Genomic DNA, 23,586 nt, shown 5'->3' on the forward strand with positions numbered 1-23,586 from the left:
ATTTTAGGTATGTTTGAGAGAAATGGGGCAGGGGGAAGGGTTTAAAGTCAGTATCTTGTTGCTTATATGAACAGCATTCTATTCTGGGGAGGAAAAAGGAGAGTTGTATCTACAGATGAAAACATGGAGTGGTGACAAAATTATTCTTTGGTATGTGCTAATAACCAAACCCCTCTCTCTGATATGTCCAGAGAAGATGTAGCAAACCTGTGCTTTCAAAAGGTCAATCTCCAAGATATTGAAAAAAAAACCCAAAAACTTTCTTTGGTGGACAAAGTACAACTAGCAGAGCAAGAACTTTTCTCTTATTCTTCCCAGCTTCCCCTTAACTCTTGTTACTACTTTAACTGCCATGTTCATTCAACAAAGCCAATTACTTTCACAGCACAGAATATAATGAAGACATGTTAAATCAGAAGATTTTAAAAGAAACTCTGTTAGAATTCACAAACCAGAATGATCAATGGCACTGAAAAACTAGTAACTTTCTTAACACTCTTACTCAAAAGTATTCACTGTTTCTAAAATAATAGTTTATAAAGTAGGAATAATGGTGGAAATTACCAGTTAACTACTTACCTGAACAGCATCTTCAGAATTTCCTAAACATTTGTGTATGGCACCAAGAAGCAAATTCCTCAAACCAGCAGCTGATGGATCATCCACATCATGACAAGCTTAGAGAAAAGATTCCAGTAAACCAAATGAATTGAAATACTTTCTTAGACAAGAACTGTGATTTACATTGTATTTTAGTCTGATATTTAAATTGTATCAGAAAAAGGAGACGCTAGTAACATTAAGAGAAAGCCAAGTAAGTTGTTTTCTTTTAAATACAACCCATCCTGTATGAACATCATCATGAAATCCATCACTCATGAGAGCAATTCCTAACACGAATGAATGAAGTCAAAGACAGTTGGTGTCTTACTCTCACAAGAGAAGAACTCATCTCTACTGGTCTCTGAAATATCCACTACAAGGTAAAACTAAGGAACAATAATTTCCTTCTGGTGTTACAGGACACTGTTTTGTCCCACATATTGAAAGAAAAACACACAGTCCAAGTTAGAAGGAACACAGGGCAAGCAATTCAGACAAACCTGATTTTTTGTGAACTGAAGCCAAGTGACAGACGCACACAAATATGTACTGGACTTAAGAACCCCCAGACTAGGGTGTTTTGGCATCACAATTCTCAGTGATGATGGGAGGATAAGGTTAATTTGCCAGACCTTAACTGGTCCACAATCTGGGGACACACTGTGCATCAGATGAGTAGTGCTGTTTCCAGGAAAAACTGAATCTTTCTAAACAATTCTTTCCAAACCAACCAGACTCTATTTTGATCAAGCTTGTTAGTGCCAGCTCGGCTAAATCAAGGCGAGTTCCATGAGGAGACATTTGCACTTGCCCACACCAGCACCTCTAGAAAGGAGAGAGTACAGGGCTTTTTATCCCCTAACTGCTGTGTCTGGAGCAGTGTAGCTCCTTAAACATTTTGCCTCACAGCATAAACCCTGCCAGAGCTTAGCCAACTCTGCATTCACAACACAGATAATCCACAGCACAAAGAAGCCACCTATGGATAACTGTAAGATGGCTTCATGAAGTATTTGCACTGTCAGCTCTCGCACGGATTAGTCTCAAGTTACGTGGCATTTTACTTACACAGATGCAAGTGGATACAAATTAATTCCTTTAAGTCAAGTTTTAGCCCTGTGGAAAAGCCTGGAACTCCACCCCAACAAATTACAATCCAATTGTTCATGACAAGAGGAAACAAATGTGGGAAAAAAACCCCACTCCTGTTACTCATGTTTTTGAAATACACATAAGGTGCAGAGGTAACACTGCACAGAAAACTTTCAAATCAGGAATGGCTGATGCAGACATATTTGTCAGTGTCAAACTTAAAAGCCGTGTATCTCTGAATTTGAACCTATACTGCTATTTCACATTAAAATGTGAACCACTGACTGGAAGCTTACACGAGCGAGACCTATTCTGCCTCTGAGCGTGTAGGAGATAATACAAACTCCTTACACCCTCTAAAACTGACTGCTCTGAAGGTAAATGATAGCCCAAAAAAATTCTAATTTATTTTGATGTAAGTAAATCTGATTTTAAAGCCTACCATTACCTCTGTGACTAGAAAACTAGGGATCTGAATATAACCCACTGCCATAATGTAATTTAAATGGACAAGTTAACTCAAATTAAAACTGGAACTAACACCGCTACTAGTCCTGACTCTTGCATTCAGTACTCGAGTTTTCTAGCTTAACATGAAAATTCTGTACAATCCCCAAAATTTCACAACAACAACAACAAAAAAAAAAAGCATCCCATGGCAGACATTTTTTGTTTTATTTTCTAAATGTGCAAGTAATAATCAGAGGATTTTAGAATGGTTTGGGTTGAAAGGGACCTTAAAGACCATCTAGTTCCAGCCCCCTGCCATAGGCAGGGACACCTTTCACCAGACCAGGTTGCTCAGAGCCTCGTCCAGCCTGTCCTGGAACACTTACAAGGATGGGACAGCCACAGCTTCTCTGGGCAACCTGCTCCAGTGCCTCACCACCCTCACAATAATTTCTTAATATCTAATCTAAATCTGCCTTCTTTCCATTTATAGTCATTACCCCTGTTCCTGTCACTCTCTGCCCCCGTAAAAAGTCCCTTCCCAGCTCTCTCGCAGGTCCCCTTTAAGTACTGAAAGGTTCTCTAAGGACTTCCTGAAGGCTTCTCCAGGCTGAACATCCCAAACTGTCTCAGTCTATCTTCATAGGAGAGGTACTCCAACCCTCTGATAATCTGTGTCTCTCCTCTGGACCTGCTCCAGCAAGTCCATGTCTTTCTGGTGCTGAGCACACCAGACCTGGACACAGCACTCCAGGTGGGATCTCACCAGAGCAGAGCAGAGGGGCAGAGTACCTTCTTGGACCTACTGGCCACACTCCTTTTGATGCAGTCAATGGGCTGCCAATGCACATTTACAGGTCATGTTGAGCTTCTCTTCAATCAGCTTGAAACTGTTTGCAGCATGCAAACATGAGTGATTGCTGGATGGAGTGAGAAGCACTGAACACTTCATGATACACACTGCTACCATAAGCTTCATGTGACAGACACCTAAAGTCAGCTGGAGACTAAGGAAGAGGCAATCATTTACCACTAAGAAGGTCCGAGGACAAATAGAGCACCTCCCATGTCATAGATAACTTTACAAGCTACCTATTTCCTCTCAGAAGAAAACTGACATGCAGGCATGAATAGGTAGTTTTAACTTTTTTTCAATTTTGTTGCTAGGTTTAATTGAGTTACATTTTGCTCAGTGACTTGGAACAGTAACTATCATGCTATTGTTTCATTTTAAACAATGATTAACGACGTTATATGCAGCAGGCAGTTACATCTCCCAAAAAATTGTAAAAATGTAGCACTAGGCTGAGTCGTCATTATTCTTTTGTTACTCACCTGTATTTTGCTATGACACATGCACACAAGTTAAAATTTTCATGCTACTGCAATTAGCTGTTCCACACTACAGCATAAAATCCTACATCACATTAAAATGCAAATAAATAAATCAAAGAGCCATATATACCTTGACTCATGTGTTGTAAATTCGAGAGGGAACAGTTTGGAAGGGCTTTCCATAAGTATAACACTTCAATGGATGCTAGGACACAGAGCTCTTTGGTTGGCACTTGTTTCCTAAATCTATCTGCCTGCAAAGTGGGAGAAAGAAGGAAGGGAGATCTATAATTCATTCTTTTAGAGGGAACATGATATTCAAAAACAATGTATCACAAACACTAATTTTAACTGATTTATAAAGTCACCCAACAATTTTATGAAAATAAAGTCAGCAGTAACTTAGCTTAAAGATTTTAAGACTAAAAATCAAAATCTTTCAACTAATTAAAGGGCTTACATATTGATCAAAATTATAACCTCCTTGTGTGCAGCCTGACTGGGTTTTACTGTATTTCACAGTCCCAATATACACTGACTGGACGTGAAGACAATACCATCTGCAAGATCATCAGTTGAGAGCTATTTCCTAAACAACTCCTAGCTCTCAAAAACAACTAAGGCTTTCACAAACAAGACAAGATAAAAAGGAGTAAGAAAGGCAAAGCTAGAAGGAAAATTACCAAAGCAACTACTTATACTTACTTATAGAGTAATTATTAAAGTTATATTATATTATTATATAATATATAACATATTATATATATATAAAGTTATATTATTAGAGTTATAGAGTGAAGAGCTAATTCATTTCTTTTGTTAGGTCCTTCCAATGACACTATTCTTTTTCCAACCCATTCCTTTCCCACAAATTCTACAGAAGCAGCACAGCAGAAGAGATATACAACCTGCTAAAGAAAACACCGAACTAAGAACTGTCATCACTGTTCCAAAACAAGTCAGCCCATGCAAAAACTAACCTTTTTCACTGAAAATTGTTCAATCTGATTGTTTTTTCTTTTGAAAAGCTTCTGAACTTCCTTGAACACATTCTGAGCACCACTGACATCACCAGTGGCTCCTTGACACACTGCAAGAACACAGAAACAAAAATACATTAACAGTACTGTGATATGAAACAGGAAAATCTAAGATTTGACATCATATGGTCACAGAGAAAAACCTCCACACACTCACCTCCAGAAAATGATCAAATTATCAAATTTTATCAAAAATTATCAAGGATTTGACCAAGATGGTAATCTTAACTCCCCCAGGTACCCTTGCATTCATTAAAAACTAAGTACTACTTTTTATATCTATTAAAGGAAGTAGTATCACCAAGCTTGTAAAGTGGTAATAATTCTACCTACATGGAGAGGGGTGTACAGACAGGCAGGTACACGTATGGGCATGCAAGTGTTCATTATGGAAACAAACACAATTGTCCAAGTCAAGCCTGGCACAAAGTTGCATGTGCAGCAGGCAGTGTGGACAGCACTACATGCACCAGCAAGTTTCCCAAAAGAAAACAATGCCAAAACCTTACCACATCACTGACTTACCATTTACCCAACACCCCTGGGTATACTCACCTGCTGTTAAATAAGCATAGTAGCACTGGGACCACCTGGATTCATTTTTAAGCCTTTCAAAGGATTCAAACGCATCTTTGAAGTTCATTTCTATCATGCTGCACCAACCTAAAAGCAACACTGATTTAATTTCAGGGAAGTAACAGTAACTCAAACCTGGTGTCAACATTATTGAAACACAGTTCTGCCATGCTTGTTTTGTTATGAGAGCTGGAGCACGTTTAACAACTATAAAACTAACTGGAAAATTAAAAGCAAAACAAATTATGTACATTTAAAGTCTGGTTTGAATTTACTGGGACATTTTGAATTAGAAGATTCCATAGGAAATAATGAAACCACAATTCAGAGCAGGAACAAAATTACACCCCAAAAGCTCTCATTTTTAAAATTTAGATACTACATTTTGTAGAATGCTGAAACTTACAAAGCTACTACTTCTTCCCTTATTATTTTCTACTGTGACAAGATCCCACTTAAAGCTACCTATATTCTCCATTATAAAGACTTGTATGCAAATTAAGACCATATATCATATCCTACTATTGATAGAAGGAAATGAACATGAAATACAGACCCTGAAAACAGTGAGGCTTCACTAAACTGATTAGTTTCTGGCATAGAAATGGTGACTCTACAGACAAGTCAGATGTATTTTTTTCTAATTTTAAATAATACTTAGTAGATTAACAGTTTGACCTTGATTCCAGAGTCTACTCTCTGGTTTTCCATCACCTTGTACTTGCAGATAATTTTATTATGAAGAAGTGTTGAATTCTACTTGTCTAAACAAGATTATTACCATAATCTATCCACAACAAAGGCCATTTTTTTAAAATCCTAGTAAGAAGTCTCCAGTTTGTTTACTGAAGCTGCCAGTCAAAACTTGAAAGTGAGCTATTTATGGTGCAAACACATCCAACGTTACCTATTTCGTATAAGCAGACGTGTTGAATCTCCCTTTGGTCTGTTGCAAGTTCCAAAGCAGTATGAAATGAGGTCAAGGCACTATTAATTTGACACTAACAAAAGTGAAAGAAAAAGAAAAAAAAATCAGACACCTGAGATTTAAAATTTGCTGGATAATTTAATTGAGATAAAGAAAAGAATTTGTATTTCTTTTAATAGGTAGTTAATAAAAATTAGAGGAGTTTAATAGTGTAGTAGCAGCCGGGTCAGGCCATGTCTCAATCTTCAACCTTAAAAATCAGTGACTGTATTCCTGCTATGTGCTATTAAGTCCAAAATGCATTGGGTTTGTGCAGTAAGCTTTTAAGTAATCTCACTTCTACCTGTACTAGTCATTCCACCTTTAAAAGTCATATTTTTAGCATCTGCCAATTAAGTTTAGTTTCCTGTACAAGAGACACCTTTAGTGTTTGATTTCATTTATTTTGAACTTTCCAACCTCTTCCCATATCCCCCAGAAACCCCTTTAAGCAACAGTTAATAGAAAATTCATAAATGCTGCATGACGTAATAAGATAAAAAAGCATATGAGAGAAAAACCATTTTGATAAAATCATTAGCTAGCAACAACTTAGAAAAATGTCAGCTCTTTTTGCTAAGAACTAGAATGATAGTTCTTTTGACTACGTGGTTTTCCCAGTCTGGGATGGGACTTCCCCCTATCAATTATTATTGGGGGGAGTGAAAATCAGTATTTAGTTAGTTTTAAACATACTGTATATTCCAATACAGCCTAAACCAGCTTTAATACCATTCCTGTATTTATTATCACATATATTTATTATAATTTATACAACAGAAGAATTTTTAAGCCACTCGCTGCTGACTAAGCATGTGAGCAAAAGAAACCCTTGAAAATGCAAACCCACCATCTATGCCAGCATAACTGAATTCAAAAATTCCTACAAAGATCTGCAGCACTGTAGCTTAAGTCCAGGCACACACAGAGCTCTGAAATGATTGTATCAGTTTTCCTCCCTTGTCTCATCAGGGAAAACTGGTTTAGTTGCTAAGGAATGATTTAACTGTAAATAATACACACTGCATCAAGACAGCACAACTGCCTGCACAGGGAGCCACAGCTGTATCAGTATAAACACTGTATACTTAGAAAGCACTACAGTGATTGAAATAAGATGCTTGTTGGCAAGGCAGAATACAACACAGAAAGACAGGTGAGTTATATTTGCCCTCAGAATTGTCAGTAAGCCTGGGCCATGCACACCTTGTTCACTGATGCTGTATCACCACAACTACCTGGAAAGGGCCAGTCTTACAGAAAAAATAAAATAACATCAGTTTAGAACTTTATTTCTGTGCTAGGAATTAAAAATCTCTGTAAATCTGTGTTTTCAATGCTTCTGAGGAAAAAAAGAAAAAAAAATCTGGATATTTAGTCCTCTTCAAAGATATACTGCCTTCTAAACCCCTAACCATTCTGAAATAGAAATCATTTATTCCGTACAATGACTACAGGCCATCAACCCATTGTCTACAATGCTGTACACCTGCCTGGGGCAGCACAGGAAATACCAACCACCTGGCAATATACAAGTTCAGACTGTTGAATCTTCTATAATCCACCTCTCTAACTCTCTAGATCTCTCAAGTGTTTTGACATCTGCCTAAGTTTTCCTTCAGCATCAAGCTCATTCAAGTACGTTTCAGAGACATTAATTAATAATTGAAGTTTCAATCATCTCCAGGGATTGCAGCAACATCCTGGAAGATGAATTACTACTCTTGGTGTTAATTCTTAAATTAATTACTATCTGTTTACTGCTTAAAAGAACAAACAAAAAGAATTATTAAGTCCTAAGAGTCTAAGCATAACATCCTGGCTGCACCTGAAATTGATGTTTTTCAGCTTTATAAATACATAGACACACACACTTAATTCCTTCAATAGACATTGCTCATGTTTCTCTTGGACATAATATAAAGACAAAAAAAGATGAACCTTAAAATATGTAACATACAGAACTACAAAACCATAAAGAGGATTTATCAACCTAATGTGAGAAGCCTAGTCTTACATTTCTGGACTTCCTATTAAAACTGAAAACTCCAACCCAACAACTAAGCATCTACAGAGCTTACCAAGACAAGACGGCTTCCCATGACAGCATACATTTCCCTAGAGTTGTTCTGAAATCTCAGGACACCTTTCTCCTCCCAGAACATCTCTATTCTCAACTACCACTCTGAATTCATAAAGATTTTAAGAAACCACGCTCAGAAACAAGGGAAAACCAAAAATCAACTTCTAAAAGCTAACAATTTATACCAGAGGACACTATATGGGTGTTTTAAAGCCTACACTTTCTATTCCTTAACACACTAAAACCCATTTTTCCTTAGACAAGTCACAAAATCAAACTAGAATAAAACTAGGATACTGTACTTTATAGCAAAAAGTAACTAGAAAAGTCAGCACATTTCCTGAAAATAAACCTTGACATTAAATGTCTTCATTTTTTTTTTTTACTTTAGACATCACTGTGATTGTCTTCCAGAAAGCTCATTTAAGACTTCTCAATGTTTGCTATTACTCTTGTCCTCAGCCTGCTTTTCTATACCACAGCTTCTCACCCCTAAATAAGAATGAAGGTGCTGATACTATAACATCTACAAAAGGTAGCTAAAAAGCAAGAGTGCTTGTAGACACTACATTTAAGCACATGTTACCACAGCACATTTTGAGCAGCCTGCTCATCAACCACAATTTAGCACACCTAAAGCTACCACTGGTGTCAGCTAGAGTATTTGGTACTTTTTCCTTCAGACTATTTACATGCACCTACACCAATGGAAAATATGGGTCAAACCTCAGAACCTGAGGGATTTTTTTTGCAGCCAGAGATTTCCTATTTTTTATATATACCTATACATATATATAATATATATATACACATATATATTTTATACTTTATTTTTGCTTTATACCCTTATTGCTCTCCACATGAAGCTATCAATTTATTAAACTATTGTTGAGGGGTATGATTTTAAAAGATTTTAAACAGTGTTGCTGACTAGGGAAGAAAAAAAAAAGAAGAAAAGAGAAAGCAAAACTGGAAGATGAAAAGCAGAAATGGGCAAGATCCAGAACACCACCTCTCACTGCCCTCTCCCATGCTACCTCCATGTCCATCTTCCACTACTGGCTACAAAACCACACCTGAATAGTGTAAGTCTTGGTTTCAAAGTTAAGCTGGTGTGTATTAACATCATTCTAGTATCAGACAATACACATCTAGAATGTGGGTGGCAATATTTTTACTTTCACAGTAATAAGAAATGGAGTTTCTGGCTGTGCCTGTGGACCTATTTCAGACCAGTGGGTTTCAGCCATTATAATACCAACTCTATTTTTATGTACCTTTTAGGCCTAACTATAAAACATAATTCTCACTTGTTTGCAGTAGTTTAAGCTTACATGAAATATCACTACCAGCTTTAAAGGTAAGTTATTTCAAAGATAGAAATTGTCAGACCTTGACAAAGAAATACTTGTGAGGATGGAATACATACCATATAATCACAAATCAAGCACAGAAATGTCCATAAAAGCAGCCTTAGTGAATTACACAAAAGTCAGTAAAAATGCTACTTTTAATACACAATCTTTTAACCTGCTCTTTGGAAAGAAAAAAGTCATTTGATCAGCCTAGCAGTGCAACCTTTAACTTCCTGGTGCATTTTCATTCCAGTCTCCCCAGATCATCCTTCTTTCCTTTCCCTTAAATTGCTCAATTCAATAGTCTCCAAACGCTTTCAGACTTTTTCCTCAAAAATGTGAATCCAGAAAAAAAACCCTGCAGATTATCTGCTCCACATTTATTGCACCTGTAAGGCTACTTCTTTGAAAACTGAAGTCTGCTAAGGTTTTACTGACTAATATCCATTCATGCTTTTTGGGGCACAAAGCATTATTCAGTCCCATGCTGTTCATTTGTCTTTTATAGACAGGAAGGTTTCAGAGAGATAGTGCTTTCTCCTTGACTGCCTTTCTTGGCAATTTCCCCCTTTGTCAGATTTGTGTCTCACTGTCCAGTCCTGAATTACTGCTCCTGCGTTTTGAACAGTTTCCCTGTCTCCAGGTGTCCATGGTCTGAACAATGCTCCTTACTTGTTTTTTCTCCATAGAAAAGAAAAGACACATACATACAGTATGAAGGTTTCCTAATGGAAGCTGAATATACCATCAGCTGAAGGCTACAAAAAAGCAAAAGGAAAAAATTTGATAGACTGAGTGCTAGCAGGCCCTAACGCAAACCCTACAACCATAAATGGAACACACAAGGTCTTCTGAGTAACATCTAAGGGGCCTTTTATCTATCTGTACTATTATATTATGTCATAGAACTGCTAAGAGATGACAGATGTAAAAGAAGGACTCTAAAGTAGATAAGCTTCAGCTCAAGGTATACTTTTAAGTGCATATACATTAAAATACAATTCTGGTAAGCCATCTGGAATAATATCCTATGCCCACTGGAAAGAATTTAAACCTACCTATGCACTAACAGTTTCAAGGAAGGCCAAATAAGCACTTCCTAGACTTTGCAGGAGCTCTTGGAAATGAGGAGGAAATTACAACTCAGCTTATTTGCCTGTAATGTGAGTGTCTGTGCACGTCTGGTTCAGAATCACAGAATCATTTAGGTTGAAAGAGACCTCCAAGATCAGTCCAATCCTTAACCAATCATCACCTTGGCAACTAAGCCACAGCACCAAGAACCACATCCAATAATTTCTTGAATACCTTCAGGCAATCCCACCACCTCCCTGCACAGCTTGTTCTGATTCTTAACAACCTTTTGTGCAACTAAATTACTGCTGATGTGGAACTTTAATCTCCCCTAGCTCAGCTTGAAGCCATGTCCCTCATCCTATCACTCACCGCCTGGGAGAAGAGGCTGATCCCCAGCTAGCTACAGCCTCCTTTCAGGCAGTTGTAGAGAGGCCACCCCTAAGCCTTCTCTTCTCCAGACTGAACAACCCCAGCTCCCTCAGCTGCTCCTCAAAGGACTCATGCTCCAGACCCTTCACCAGTTGTGCTGCCCTTCTCCAGACACACCAACAACCTCAATGTCTGTCTTGAATTGAGGGGCCCAGGACTGGACACTACTCGAGGTGTAGCCTCACCAGTGGCCCCTCACAAGGGGACAGTCACTGCCCTGGTCCTGCTGGACACACCAATATGCAATGGACGCTGTAAGACCAATGCCCAGATTCAGGACACAGGTAATCACAAGTGTGTTGTGCAGAAACCCAGTGCAGCTCCCCATGTCATTGCCACCAGTCACATTCCTTCCTTCACTATTACGCCAACAGCCTTTAAGCAAATTAAGCTGGAAAAGTCCTAACAAAATCTAGAAGAGACCAAGACACTTAACAGGAACATTTGGACATAGCAAAACCTCAGTGACAGAGCACCACTGGGAACAAAGAAATGATGGGGGGGAGGGGGAAGAGGCTGCTGAATGGAAAAGCTCTCATGAAAACACACACATGAATAGACAGCAAAGGGACATTTTAATTCCTGCCAGCAACCAAAAAGCTTTCTGCTGACTAAGGGCATGGCTACACAGCATAATGCACAGCACTCCGCCTGCCTGAGCTACTGACTTAGTTAACATGGCCATGCTGTCACCATTCACTTGGAGCTAAACTTCACTATCTCCATACAGTCTTTGTGCATTAAATAATGCAGTAAGATTACATTTAAACAACTCTCCTTTGAAATATTACAGTTCTCCAGAAAGGGACTGACTACACAAAACTGATACTTATCCCAAATATATCCTCTTTCTTTACACATACACTCCATTTATTAATAATTTATGCTTAGACTTTTGCCATAACTTTCCCTGAAAGTCAAAAGAATCATTTGAATTTTATCCCTTGTCACATTAAAATACCAATTTATACCCTGCATTCATTGTGTAGTTATTCCCAACAAATTTGATTTTTACCATAAGAATGGAAGAGGCATATAAATGAATAAAACCCACTAAGGTCTTTCCTACTCAGGCAACAGCAATACTTTCTCAAGACCGACAACTTGCCTGTGACAATGTAATTTCCAAAATGCACCACTGCTTTCAGAAAGACAGGAAAAAAAACCCAAAACATTCAAATCCCATGCAGGGGTATGCCTGCAAATCTGAAAGGGCACTCTTCTCTGAAGGCTGTTCCTCTGTTCTGTTACTACCTCTCCGAAAATACTGAGCTACATCTGAAAGATTTAACAGCAAATCTAGAAAGGAACGGCCATCAACATCTCAATTAGCTCTTGTAATTATAATGTTGACATGAAGGGTTTGAACATTCTGGGCTCCTGCTTTTGTGTTAGGTTTTCTGGTTCATGTAATTGCTCAGAAAATATTCCGGTCTGATAAAAGCAGCAGCTAGGAGTTGAGTAGTACTTCAAACAGATTCTTAGAGAATAATTCAGCCAAAATCCACAAGGCTGCTGCAGTGTTTGAATAATGCTTTGCAATAGCATTCACAAACACATTTTCAGTGAATACATTTCTGTTCAGGTCAGAGCTCACTCTTAGTAACAAAAAACATCCTGGTGTGACCTCTGAAAACCGAAGTAGTTATTTGAGGGAAACTACTGCAAAGAATTAGCTGTATATGAGCAATGCACAAAACCAAGAGGAAGATAAATACCATATACTCAGCAGATAATACTCAATTTGAGCTTGACAAGCAAAACTGAAATAGCTCAAGAAATCTGAGTGGCCAAATGCACTTCCTTTTAGCAGAGTTGCAGAAGTATCAAGTAGCTAAAAAAGAATTTCAAAATGTTATTAATTCAGACAGACCTAGTAGAAGAGCAAGTTTTGCACGTGAACTTGAAACTAGGAAGGACTTAATCCAATCTTTCTTATCTTTCCGTGTACGTGTATCTTTAGTCACAATCTGCTGAAGCTTGCACAGTTCATTCACATCACAAAAACAAAAGAAACAATCAGGAGGAAAAATCAGTCTAAAGAATGAAAATATGCAATACCTCTAATCGCTGTATCCTTCCCTTGAAGAACATGAACAGAGAAGAATTTGGATAAGCAGATTCTTTCTTGGCAAGAATTTCTTTTGCCTCCTTCAACCCTGCCTTGTTATCACTGCCATCAAGGGCAAAAAAGGGACGAACAACTGTGTGGTACCACAACAGAGCTAATCTAAAAGAAATAGAAGAGTAAAAAGGATTACAGCTTGTAAACAGAAATTTAAGGATAACATTCTACACAGACAAACTTTTAAATTATTCTGGAAGACAAAGACAGATATGAATCTTGTATTATACAATCTGGCTTTATACTTTAAACACAATACTACTGCCATACATCCTACATACTCCTAAATTGCACCTGAACATACAATCCAGTGCACATTACCCAAAGGCAATGTAACAATTGAGCTCATAGCATCAAAGCAATTGAGCCTTTAGAACTCAGTACATTTTAGAAAAGAAAAAACCACAATAAAACTTTGAAAACTAACTCTTCACTAGAGAGAGAAACAAAAAAAAAGCCAAACAATAACATAAAGCAAACAAAAATCCCAAAACCGAACAACCAAAAAATCCTGACAAAAATCAACAAAAAACCCTGAGCACACACCAGCAGACACTCTTGAAATCAATATGAAAACAAAATATATCCTGTGTTCAGAAGGGTAAATATTTACACGACCTACATTGCTCCTGGAAACAAAGGCAGAGCACAAAGCTTTCCAAGACTATCTAAAGGAGGAATCATTCTCCAAATGTATCATTTTTCTCCCTTAGAAAGGAGAAAGACCAACAGGAATATTTAATCCCATAATTTTTGAAACTAATAGAATCACAATTTTTCTTCTGAAGCAGAAGAAACTTTAGCTCTGCTGTCAGTATTTCAAAACTGACACCTGATGGTACCTGCTGTAGGTCCAGTAATAAAAGCATTAATTTGTAGATATTTGTAGATAATGGAATAATAAAGCCATTTATGAGGGCAGTTTAAATTAGGTCTGGCCAATCCTTCAGCTCTTGAAAATACTTGAGCGCAGATGAAGTCTTAGGAAAAGGAATACATACAAAATACTCCCTTAAAAATACTGTAAGGAACATGTCATTTCACTGAGATGCTAAAAAAAAATGAAAACCATTGAAAATGTTTTGTGTTAGTAGTAAGAAAAAATGGCTAAATGAGTCCAGTGACTCATACTAAGTAGTATGCCCTCCACAGCAGAGAGTGTAACTCAGGTAAATTCACACAGCCTTCAGGGGAGCTTTTATTTACTCTGCTGGCATTTAAACTACAGAACATTAGAACTGCAGGTACTGAAGAATACAGCAAAATACTGACCCAAACCCCAAATACACGTAAATAATTAACAGCAGAGATCTCGTACATTAGTAAGCGATGAATTTACTAAACCATGGTATGTTAAACAACAAACTATCAGTTTATTTTACCTGCTGTTGTTTCCTTTAAAGCAACATGACTTTCTGGTTTTGAGTTTTTCCCAGTTACTTACTTTTAGTACTAAGTTATCTACCAAAGCATTTCAATATAGCTACTCACGTAGCTAAAGGGGCCTTCATGTCCTTACTTTCACTTGCATACATCAGTGAGGAAAGCCCCTGTAGGCGGTCTCCAGGAAAACCCAGCAGGTTGATGATTTTGAGCAGGTTTGGGGGCACCATGGATATGCAAAGATGAAAAAGTCCATATCCAAAGCTAACAGCACCTTTCAGTCTGTTTAGCGAATCCTCCGTTACACCTTCTGCAGCAATATGATTATCATTTGCAGCATCAGAAGTCAAAGATTCCTGAGTTGTTTTCTTCTGATAAATTTCCTGAAGTGCATTAATGTCTGTATAGCACTTATTGTAAATTTTCCAGGCTTTTCGGAGTATCCACCCACCTTTTATGTACGCTATAAAAAAATCAAGGAAGAAAATAAATACTTCAAGGACATGCTTCAGAAGCCAAACATCCTAAGTATACTGTAAATGCTATTTTCCATACCCAGGATGCTCTATTTGCAACAACTTAGTGTATAAAGGATTTTGTAATAGCTACTGTTCCCTCAGAGAGGTCTTGCACACTGGGCACTATGAACTTCAGTGCGTACAACCACAGATTTTACAGCAGCACACAACACAAAGGCACCTGCAGTCAGCAATGTGGCAGTACAGCTGTCAGAGAGAAAGAGAGCAATCAAAGAACTTAATGCTGGATTTTGCTCCACTGTAGAGTGCAATAAAACGGCTGTCTAGTAGAGAGAAGCAAAACTCAAAAGGGATTACACTTCCTCTCTTAAAATTGTGTTACAAGACAGTTGACGGGAAAATACTAAGGAAAGCTTCTCCTTTGGGTTAGACAGTAAAATTTTCAACATTATCATTTCCCTGCCCTTCACATGAACACAGTGCCCTACAATTAAGGACAAAAAAGAAAAAAGAAAACACACAAAAATTATATGGTTTTTAAGTATTTTTCAGTTGCCTAACTTCCTTAATTTAAAATTCAATGTGGGTACCTCAATTACCCTAGAAATCTGGTCTTGAGCATTCTTGTTGGAGAATGACAGTATTCTCAGTCTGTGATCTTTACAGCAGGGTAAAAAAAGGCCTGACATCAAAAGATGAAGGCGTTCAATTTGTCTATTTACACAAAAATCATCTTTGTTACAAGCACACCCTTTAATAATGATAAGCATTAAACATGAAACAAATGGAGAACATCCTTGCACAGATTAGCTGTAAAAACAGACACCAGCATTTTGGCTGTGAAGGAGCCCTGAGAGTTAGGAACTGCAGTGACAAAGACTAACTAAAAATAAAATAAAAACATGGTTATAGCAGCAGTGTTCTAAACAAATATAGCCAGATTTGCAAAGATCAGTGTTATAACTAATGCCAGAATTAGACCATAACAGGTGGGGTGTGTCAAAGAAAAGCAAGATGCTATTAATACCAAACAACTCTATAAAAGCCTTTGATGTCTTTGACAAAAACCCTCACAAATCACAAAAAAAGCCCCACATTTCTAGAGAAAGTAACATCACAGACTAGACTACCTCTTTTTGGATTCTTGTTATACTAAGAGGGCATGAAGCTAGTTTGATAGTCTTAAAAAAACTGTACTGAGAAAGACTGTAAAATTTGTATTCTCAGTTATGACAGACGGGTTCTGTCAACATGAACTTGGAAATATTTAAAAAAAATCAATCCTCTCTCTTGAGATGAGTATTAAAGTATTAGAATAAAAATTAAACCCCCCAACCTTGATTCAGCTGCATTACAAGACTAACACTACTCCAATTTTAAGCAATTAGGTCACTTTTTGGCTGCACAGAGTACTTTAAAAGTTATGTGGCTCACCACAAGATGAATGCTCACACAACCCTGCACAGCAATGCAGCACACAGGTAGTAAGAAAACCCCACATTTTACTTCTCCTAAAGATAGTGATTCTGCCCACAGCTAACTACTGTGTTCCAATGCAAGCACGAAATGTAAAAGATGTGGTATGAAAAAAAAGCACAGTTTTACACTTTACTTCCCTTGGTGTGCTGTCACTAAACTGTTCACTAACACATCATAACCATAATTGATATGATATTCCTATACCAATACAGAACAATCTAACAAATTAAAACAAGGAATTTCTGACTTTTTAGACATAAAAATTAAATCAAGCCAAATCACAAAGCTGACTTCCCGACATGAAAGCAGTCAGACCCATGACAGTAGTGATAAATACCAAGAAAAGGTAGTTCAGTATTGCCAGGGGAAGCTAATGTCAATGTGGTCTGCCAAGAACTTTATGATGAAAGTATTTCTAATACATCCACGAGGGTGGAAAAGAAAATATAAAATGTGTTAAGCATATGAGAAACCAACTTGCGTAGCATCATATGCTTCTTGTCAAACTGCTCCAGGAAGAAAAACACAAATAATTTTTCACCCATCCACCAATCAGAAGTATTTGTCTCCTGGGTTTTTTTTTTGTGAAATTGCACTTATTTCAATAATCTTGCAGAAATGTGCAGAAATACGATAAAAACAAAGAACGTATGTACATAAACAGAAAGATAATATACTTTAAAACACAAAATAATGAATCCAATACCTCAGCAATGCCAGTAACTAGCAGTCACTGAAATAGCATTTAGCTACTTGAAATTTTAACTAAAGATTTCAGGTATATTTTTTGCTCAGTAGAATAACCCAAATATACTGCATGTTCTGCAATTCTCTGCTACCCACTTGAGTTCTCTGAGCTGCAGACAAGAGAGAAAAGGAACAGACACCACCTTCAGTTACAGCATCCAACCCAGTTATGCAGCTGCAGAATACATACTGAAACAAGGGGAAAAAGCTTCAAGAGGGAGGGAAAAAATAACCACCACAAACAAAAACTCAGAACTGCATCAAAAATAGCAAGACCATTCTGCAGCACAACACACAAAGTAGACAGAAATATCTCCTGAATTTCTGCTAACAAGAACCAAACATATTCTTGATGCCATAGCTTGGAATAAAACAAATCTAGATATCACAGAAAACATTACATCCTTGACTGAAATTTTTAAGTCTTATTTTAAATAATATGAATGATATTTCCACATTTCTTTTCAGATAATCAGCAGAGTTTGGTCTGTCTGCCTTATCTTGATCTTCATTGATTTGGTAGGACCCTGAGGTACACTCATATTTTCTATATGACCTTGACCAGAGTTTCTATAAACTTACAGATAAAAGTATATTTTAAGATTGTGCAAGAGATGCAGAAATGCAAGAAAACATCAGAAACAGCTCTGCAGTTGAAAGGAAGGGTTTGTATTCAACACGACAGGATTACTCTCTTTGGCATGCAAGGACACACTCCAGTGACCACAGAGTAAGAACTGATTCAGCAGTTCCATGTTCAGCACACACTCATTTAAAATTGCTTTCATTGGCACTTTGTCACCTCCCTGAATTGTCATGAACACAATACATATGGAACAGAATACATATGGAATATCAGTATTTTCCCAGTGGCCTGGATTTAACAGCCTCTTTTATCTTCCAGGCCACAAAGTGCATAGATGCTACCCATCTTCATCCCAACTCCTCTAAACTTGTCTAAGGAGAACCAACTGAACATGATTATTGGTATGGAAAAAGAAAAAAAGCTCTAATTTGTAGCAATCTATCTCATTTTTCACCACTACCTACACAGAGGTGGAATACCTCTGTAGGTGTATCAATTTTGGAATGTTTCAAATGGATCTGTGCTCCTTACAAAACAATTACTTTTCCTGATAATAATACAGCAATTTTAAGTTTAAGCTTTATTAAGAAGACATCATGCTAAAATATATCTAAATACACAAGCCACAGCACACCTGATAACTCTTGTTTGACAAATGAGAGCACAGCCAAATAGACTTGACAGTCTGCTACAATTATTTGTCTTTGTAGACGATCTATCATGGATAGAGTGGATTTCCGTCCATCAACCTGTTTGGAATACAAACACAGAGCACAGAAAAATATTAAGAAAGATAATACACAACACTTGTCTAAATATGAAAAATTTAAAAAATCCAAAATTAACTGCAAGTGGTAGCACTGCTACTAAATTAACTTTGAAGTTGAAAACTATGCTAAAATTTCTTGGACAGATCATCAAGCAAAATCCTGCTTAACAGAGAAATTTTACACATATATTACCAGTTATTTTACACAAGGTTCTACTAATTGTCAGAACAGATTAAAATTTCATTTAATTATTACTAAATGCTTAAGACACGCAATTAACAGATATTAAACACGAAGAGCACAGAAAAGGGTGTATGACAAGTGGCAGGGTAAATACAGTGCCCCTTAAGAGCAGAGTTAAGTTCAACAGGTTCAACACTTTTTACCAAGAAAACTAAACACTGAAGGGAAATGGCTTCTTTTTCTGCTGTGGTTCTGCTGTGTCGCACTTGGCAGGCTGCTCACTGGATGTTTCTATACAACTGCTTTAACTTGTTCTGAATCTCCATGCTTTATTCTTCCTTTATTATTTACAATGAAAAATCTAAAAAAAGAAGAAAAATTCCCTAGGAATATGCCTGGCTCAAAGCAATCTGCAGCCTCAACGCTGCAACTTTTGAACATAACTAGAGCATGGATGAATTAAAGTTAGACTGAATTAGACAGGCTACAAGCTTCCTGAAATAATTTTAGTAGGTCACAAATTTTGCATGTTCAGAAAACAGTTGCTAACATCAACACAACGTGACACTTTAGAAGACACTTTACTCACCTGAGACTAAATATTTTAGAATAATTAGGAAATCCAAGCAAAATATTTGACTGAATTTCCAAATTTATTATTAATCTCAACTGTTCTTCACATACCAAAAATCATCTTTTCACAATACAAAGAGGACAGAAAGGAAGTTTCCAGAAAAAGTTATTCAATACACAAATTATGTTCTTACGTTCTTTTTAATTTTATTTTTGATTGTTTCTATAACTCCAGCTTCTTCACTTTCACAAAGTTTCTCTGTAGCCTTTAAGTCATCACATGCCAGCTGCATTTTCTCCTCTTCAAATGTCATCATGGCATTCTATCAAAAACCAAGCACATTTGAATGATAAAAACCACAAATACTTTTATTTCTACAAAACCTGTGGGACAGTAAAAATTTTCATAAAAACTGGACAGTAGAACTTTTTAAACTGAAGTATTAATATACACACATCAGTGCAAATACTTCTAACACATAAACACAGAACTAGAAAATTGAGTTCTTTACCAAAATTTCAAGACAATCAACTCAGAACACACTAAGTGCTAACCACTACCCTAGACTTCAAATACAGTCAAACTAAATGCACTGTCAGATTACTTTAGGTAGAAGAAATATTCCTATACATTCATTTGCAATTTTTGTTATGTAAGGCATTATATCAATCTGTGTAGGTATCTGTTTTTATTCATTCATATAAATAACAGGCCTTTAAGGTCAGTAACAATAAGCAGCTATTAAATTCTTCAAAATAATAGCCACAGTCCCTCCACAGGTAAGAAGAAAAAGAAACCACATCTGACTCCAAGTACTGCTAAACCAACTGAAAAAAAAATTTCAGGACAAGTAACTTATTTTCTTGAACCTCATTAAGCAAAAGCTCTGAATGACACAGGCACACAAAGTGCTGCTGCTATATTTAGAACAGCAGCTAAGCTAGATACTTTCAAGATCCTCTGATGCTGCACTGTGATGTTGCACTGGTTCAGCACATCAATTCAGATAAGCAAGCCTGAGAGATTTTCTCTTTCCTTTCTCCCCTCCACAACTTAAAAGGAAACATATGCCCCAGGAGGTTTCCTAACCAGTGTATTTTTTGATATTGCACACTACAGAGAATTCATATTTATTTCATTCACAAATAATGTATTTCTGACATATTATAATAAATTCTGTCCTTCAAAAGAGTATTACCATAGATAATTTCTAGTGAGATCTAAGATGAAGCAGTGAAGTCAGAATAAGGAGAGTCTAAAAAACAAAGATCCAAATATTTTCTAATACACTTGCTCAGTTTTTATACGTGGCATAATTTCTAGTACGCTATATTCAAAAAAAGCATTTAACAGATCTAACTTGCTCATTATGACTTTTCAGTCAATCAGTATTCTCAATTCTCATCTATCCAAATTGGAAGCAATGCAAATGGATTGAATTAACACCCGTCACCTGGACATATGGATGGAAAAATCTAGAACAGCAAAAGTTACCAGAGAAACAGGCATTCATGACTTTTATTTTAATAAAATAAATAAATAAATAAACAACTCAACTGCTCACTTAAGAGAACTTTTTATTATGGCTCCGTTAATGGAACACATAAATATTTAATACATCTGAGAAGCTGGATTGCAAAACCTTTACTTTCTATTTAAACCACATGAGTAAATAAACTTTACACAGCATAATGCCTTGTTCTCTAGCTGTGCTTAATATAAAAATTTGTAAAAAAATAATCTCAGAAAAAGAAAAAAAAATAGAGTATTATGAACACATGCACGCACATACAGCCATGAACCCCAAGAGATATAAACTCTGTATTCTCATCTACTCACCAAAAAACTGACAAAACTGGCTCCAAAACTCATTAATGGGCTATGGTTTCTGTAAAGAAAACAAAAAATAGTTACTACATTTGTACATATTTTCTGTAACAATGATCCATATTGAATCCTTTGGGTATAGCTTGTTATGTTTGTAAATAAATCTCAGTGGGTGTTCTGTATCAATTACAAAGATATTTGCAAAACCTAATGGAAATAGAAAACCAAAAGCTTCATCTTTTACTATACTGAATATATTTTTAAAAAATAATATTTCAGGTATTAGGATACAGATATTTTAAGAGAAACCACTGCCATCAAAATACATTCAATTCAGGTCAAAAGAAAAAGCTACAAAAAATTAAAAATCTGCCAATTCCACTCTCCTCTTGTGATCCATCACTACAATTCTGTCCTAGAAGACAAATGTTAACTGGTTCTATTAAGAGAGTCCCATTTCCATCTGTTTCTAAGAATTTAAGTTAATCTACCCACTAAAAATATGCATCTATACAACAAAATGAAGATGCTGTAATACAAGGTTCTTACAAGGCTTATGGTTTTGTAGCTGTTTTGTTTCAAGCTCAGAATCCCTATCTTACCCTGTGTGGATCAGATTTAAGATGCTTCAACCTATTCTGTTCACAGGGCCATTTACAAAGGGTGAAATCACAGCTAGATCAAAATATTGAGGCAACTAAAACCATGGTAATACATCAGACAGGTTTCATGAGGCTACAGTAATGCTACATAGAAGGCACTTTGAAAAAAAAAAACAAAACAAAAAATGTCAGAACCTCAGTGGTACCACTGATTCACATTGTTTAGTGGTGGGCTGCCAGGTTATATAAAAACACAGACTTCTAGCATTTAAGAAGTATAATTCAGGCTACAGAAACATATATTGCTACAGTACAGTATCTAATTTGTTTTCAACTTTATTTTCCAAGCATTATATTAAAGCAGAGCTTTAAATTAGCAGAGGTACTTGAAAAACCACCAAGAAAGAAGCATATTGCTAAAACACAAATTTCCAGTAGTGAACCTGTACCATACAATACAATACAAGAGTAGAGTTTGGCTGTATGTTTTTTTTAAAAAAAAAGCAGCAGTCAGCAATGCTTCCCCTACACACACCTTTTCTCACTTTTGATTTAGCATAAATTTCTAAAAGCAAGACCATTAACAAGAATAATGAGAAAGAAAAACAGGAAAGACAAACAAAGCATGTTGTAACAGGAGAAACCTTTCCTTTCTATATACACTGCTCAATTCTGTATATACACCTAAATGTAAGATCAATACAACTCATCACATTTTTTCCATTATTTTTTCCAAAGGAACAATAGGTTGAGTGCTTCCCCCTTTGTTAGGAGGCAACAAAGAACAGCTGCCAGTAAATGTCTGTTTTTCAGTACCTGGACTGTGCTTTCCCAGCAGCTGTACTACAAAGGGCAGCAGCAATCAGCCACACAAATTGCACTTGCTGCAGCTGGCACCTCCAGCATGAACTCCTACTGCAGAGGGCACATGGCTCGCTCATGATCCCTTCTTCAACTCATGAGGCACGTGGGACCATTCAGCAGCCAGTCCTACCATCATACTCCCAGCACAACCTTCTCCACACATTTCAAGGTCACACCTGCATTATCAACACCCAACTGATCTAAAACTGCAGAACAGATCAGCACACAGATCACATAGATCGTTTTTATGTCTGTAAGTAGGAAGCTGTGTACTGAGCTTCAAATAAGCCCAGAAATAAAGCAAATTTTCATTTTTGTGTTTCCTCAGACCTACGTATGCATGAATGCAAGCAGTTCTGGAGGGTTAAAAATGTTAAAATTATGTTAAAAACTGAGATAACTAGAGTTGAGAGCCAACTGGTCTTTAAAGACTACAAAATAAACTGAAGCAATGAAAATTCACCCAAGCGTATATTTGTCTGAGTACAGCTGAGTTTTTTCCCCAAGTACATACTTTTTCAACTGACCTTTCAAAACTGCTTCCATACTTGCACTCTTGACACTTACTGTTACTTCTGTTCCCAATTCATCCCCCACGATCAAAGATGAAACAACAAAAAAAATCAAGTCACATCATTATTCCATTCTGAAATTATCAGCAGCTATAATACATGAGGTAAATGTCACAGATCAGTTCTTTTTAACTTTCAGTCACACAATCTATAAAAAGCATTGCCATTACAGCACATATGGGCTGTAGCACAAAAGGACCCTGAAGGAAGGAAACGCGATGCATAATATTATCCTATGTCTGGGAGATGCTTCTGTTGAGACCATGGAACATGGCAATCAAAACATCAAAACTTTCCTGTAGGAGTCCCCCACACAGAACTTGTGTCATCACTAAAGAAAATAAGGAACACTTACAGCACATTCCTACACAGTCACTGGGTAGAGACT

At 36.8% G+C, this 23,586-nt stretch overlaps 1 protein-coding gene across 1 annotated transcript in view; it reads right to left on the reverse strand.

The window, feature by feature from the left end:
• The window catches only part of TTC39C (tetratricopeptide repeat domain 39C), a 37,844-nt gene that overhangs the window by 5,508 nt on the left and 8,750 nt on the right, over positions 1-23,586 (reverse strand). The window contains exons 2-11 of the mRNA XM_005517211.3: positions 21,173-21,221; positions 19,527-19,655; positions 18,441-18,555; positions 14,624-14,978; positions 13,069-13,237; positions 6,004-6,097; positions 5,076-5,183; positions 4,461-4,570; positions 3,611-3,734; positions 580-677 (exon numbers count right to left, since the gene is read on the reverse strand). Of these exons, the coding sequence (XP_005517268.2) occupies positions 580-677; positions 3,611-3,734; positions 4,461-4,570; positions 5,076-5,183; positions 6,004-6,097; positions 13,069-13,237; positions 14,624-14,978; positions 18,441-18,555; positions 19,527-19,655; positions 21,173-21,221 (1,351 nt within the window). The remainder of the gene's footprint in view (positions 1-579; positions 678-3,610; positions 3,735-4,460; positions 4,571-5,075; positions 5,184-6,003; positions 6,098-13,068; positions 13,238-14,623; positions 14,979-18,440; positions 18,556-19,526; positions 19,656-21,172; positions 21,222-23,586) is intronic.

Source organism: Pseudopodoces humilis, chromosome 1, assembly GCF_049639895.1.
Source record: "Pseudopodoces humilis isolate 2021_Gansu_Grassland_sample_001 chromosome 1, ASM4963989v1, whole genome shotgun sequence".
NCBI lineage: Eukaryota > Metazoa > Chordata > Aves > Passeriformes > Paridae > Pseudopodoces > Pseudopodoces humilis.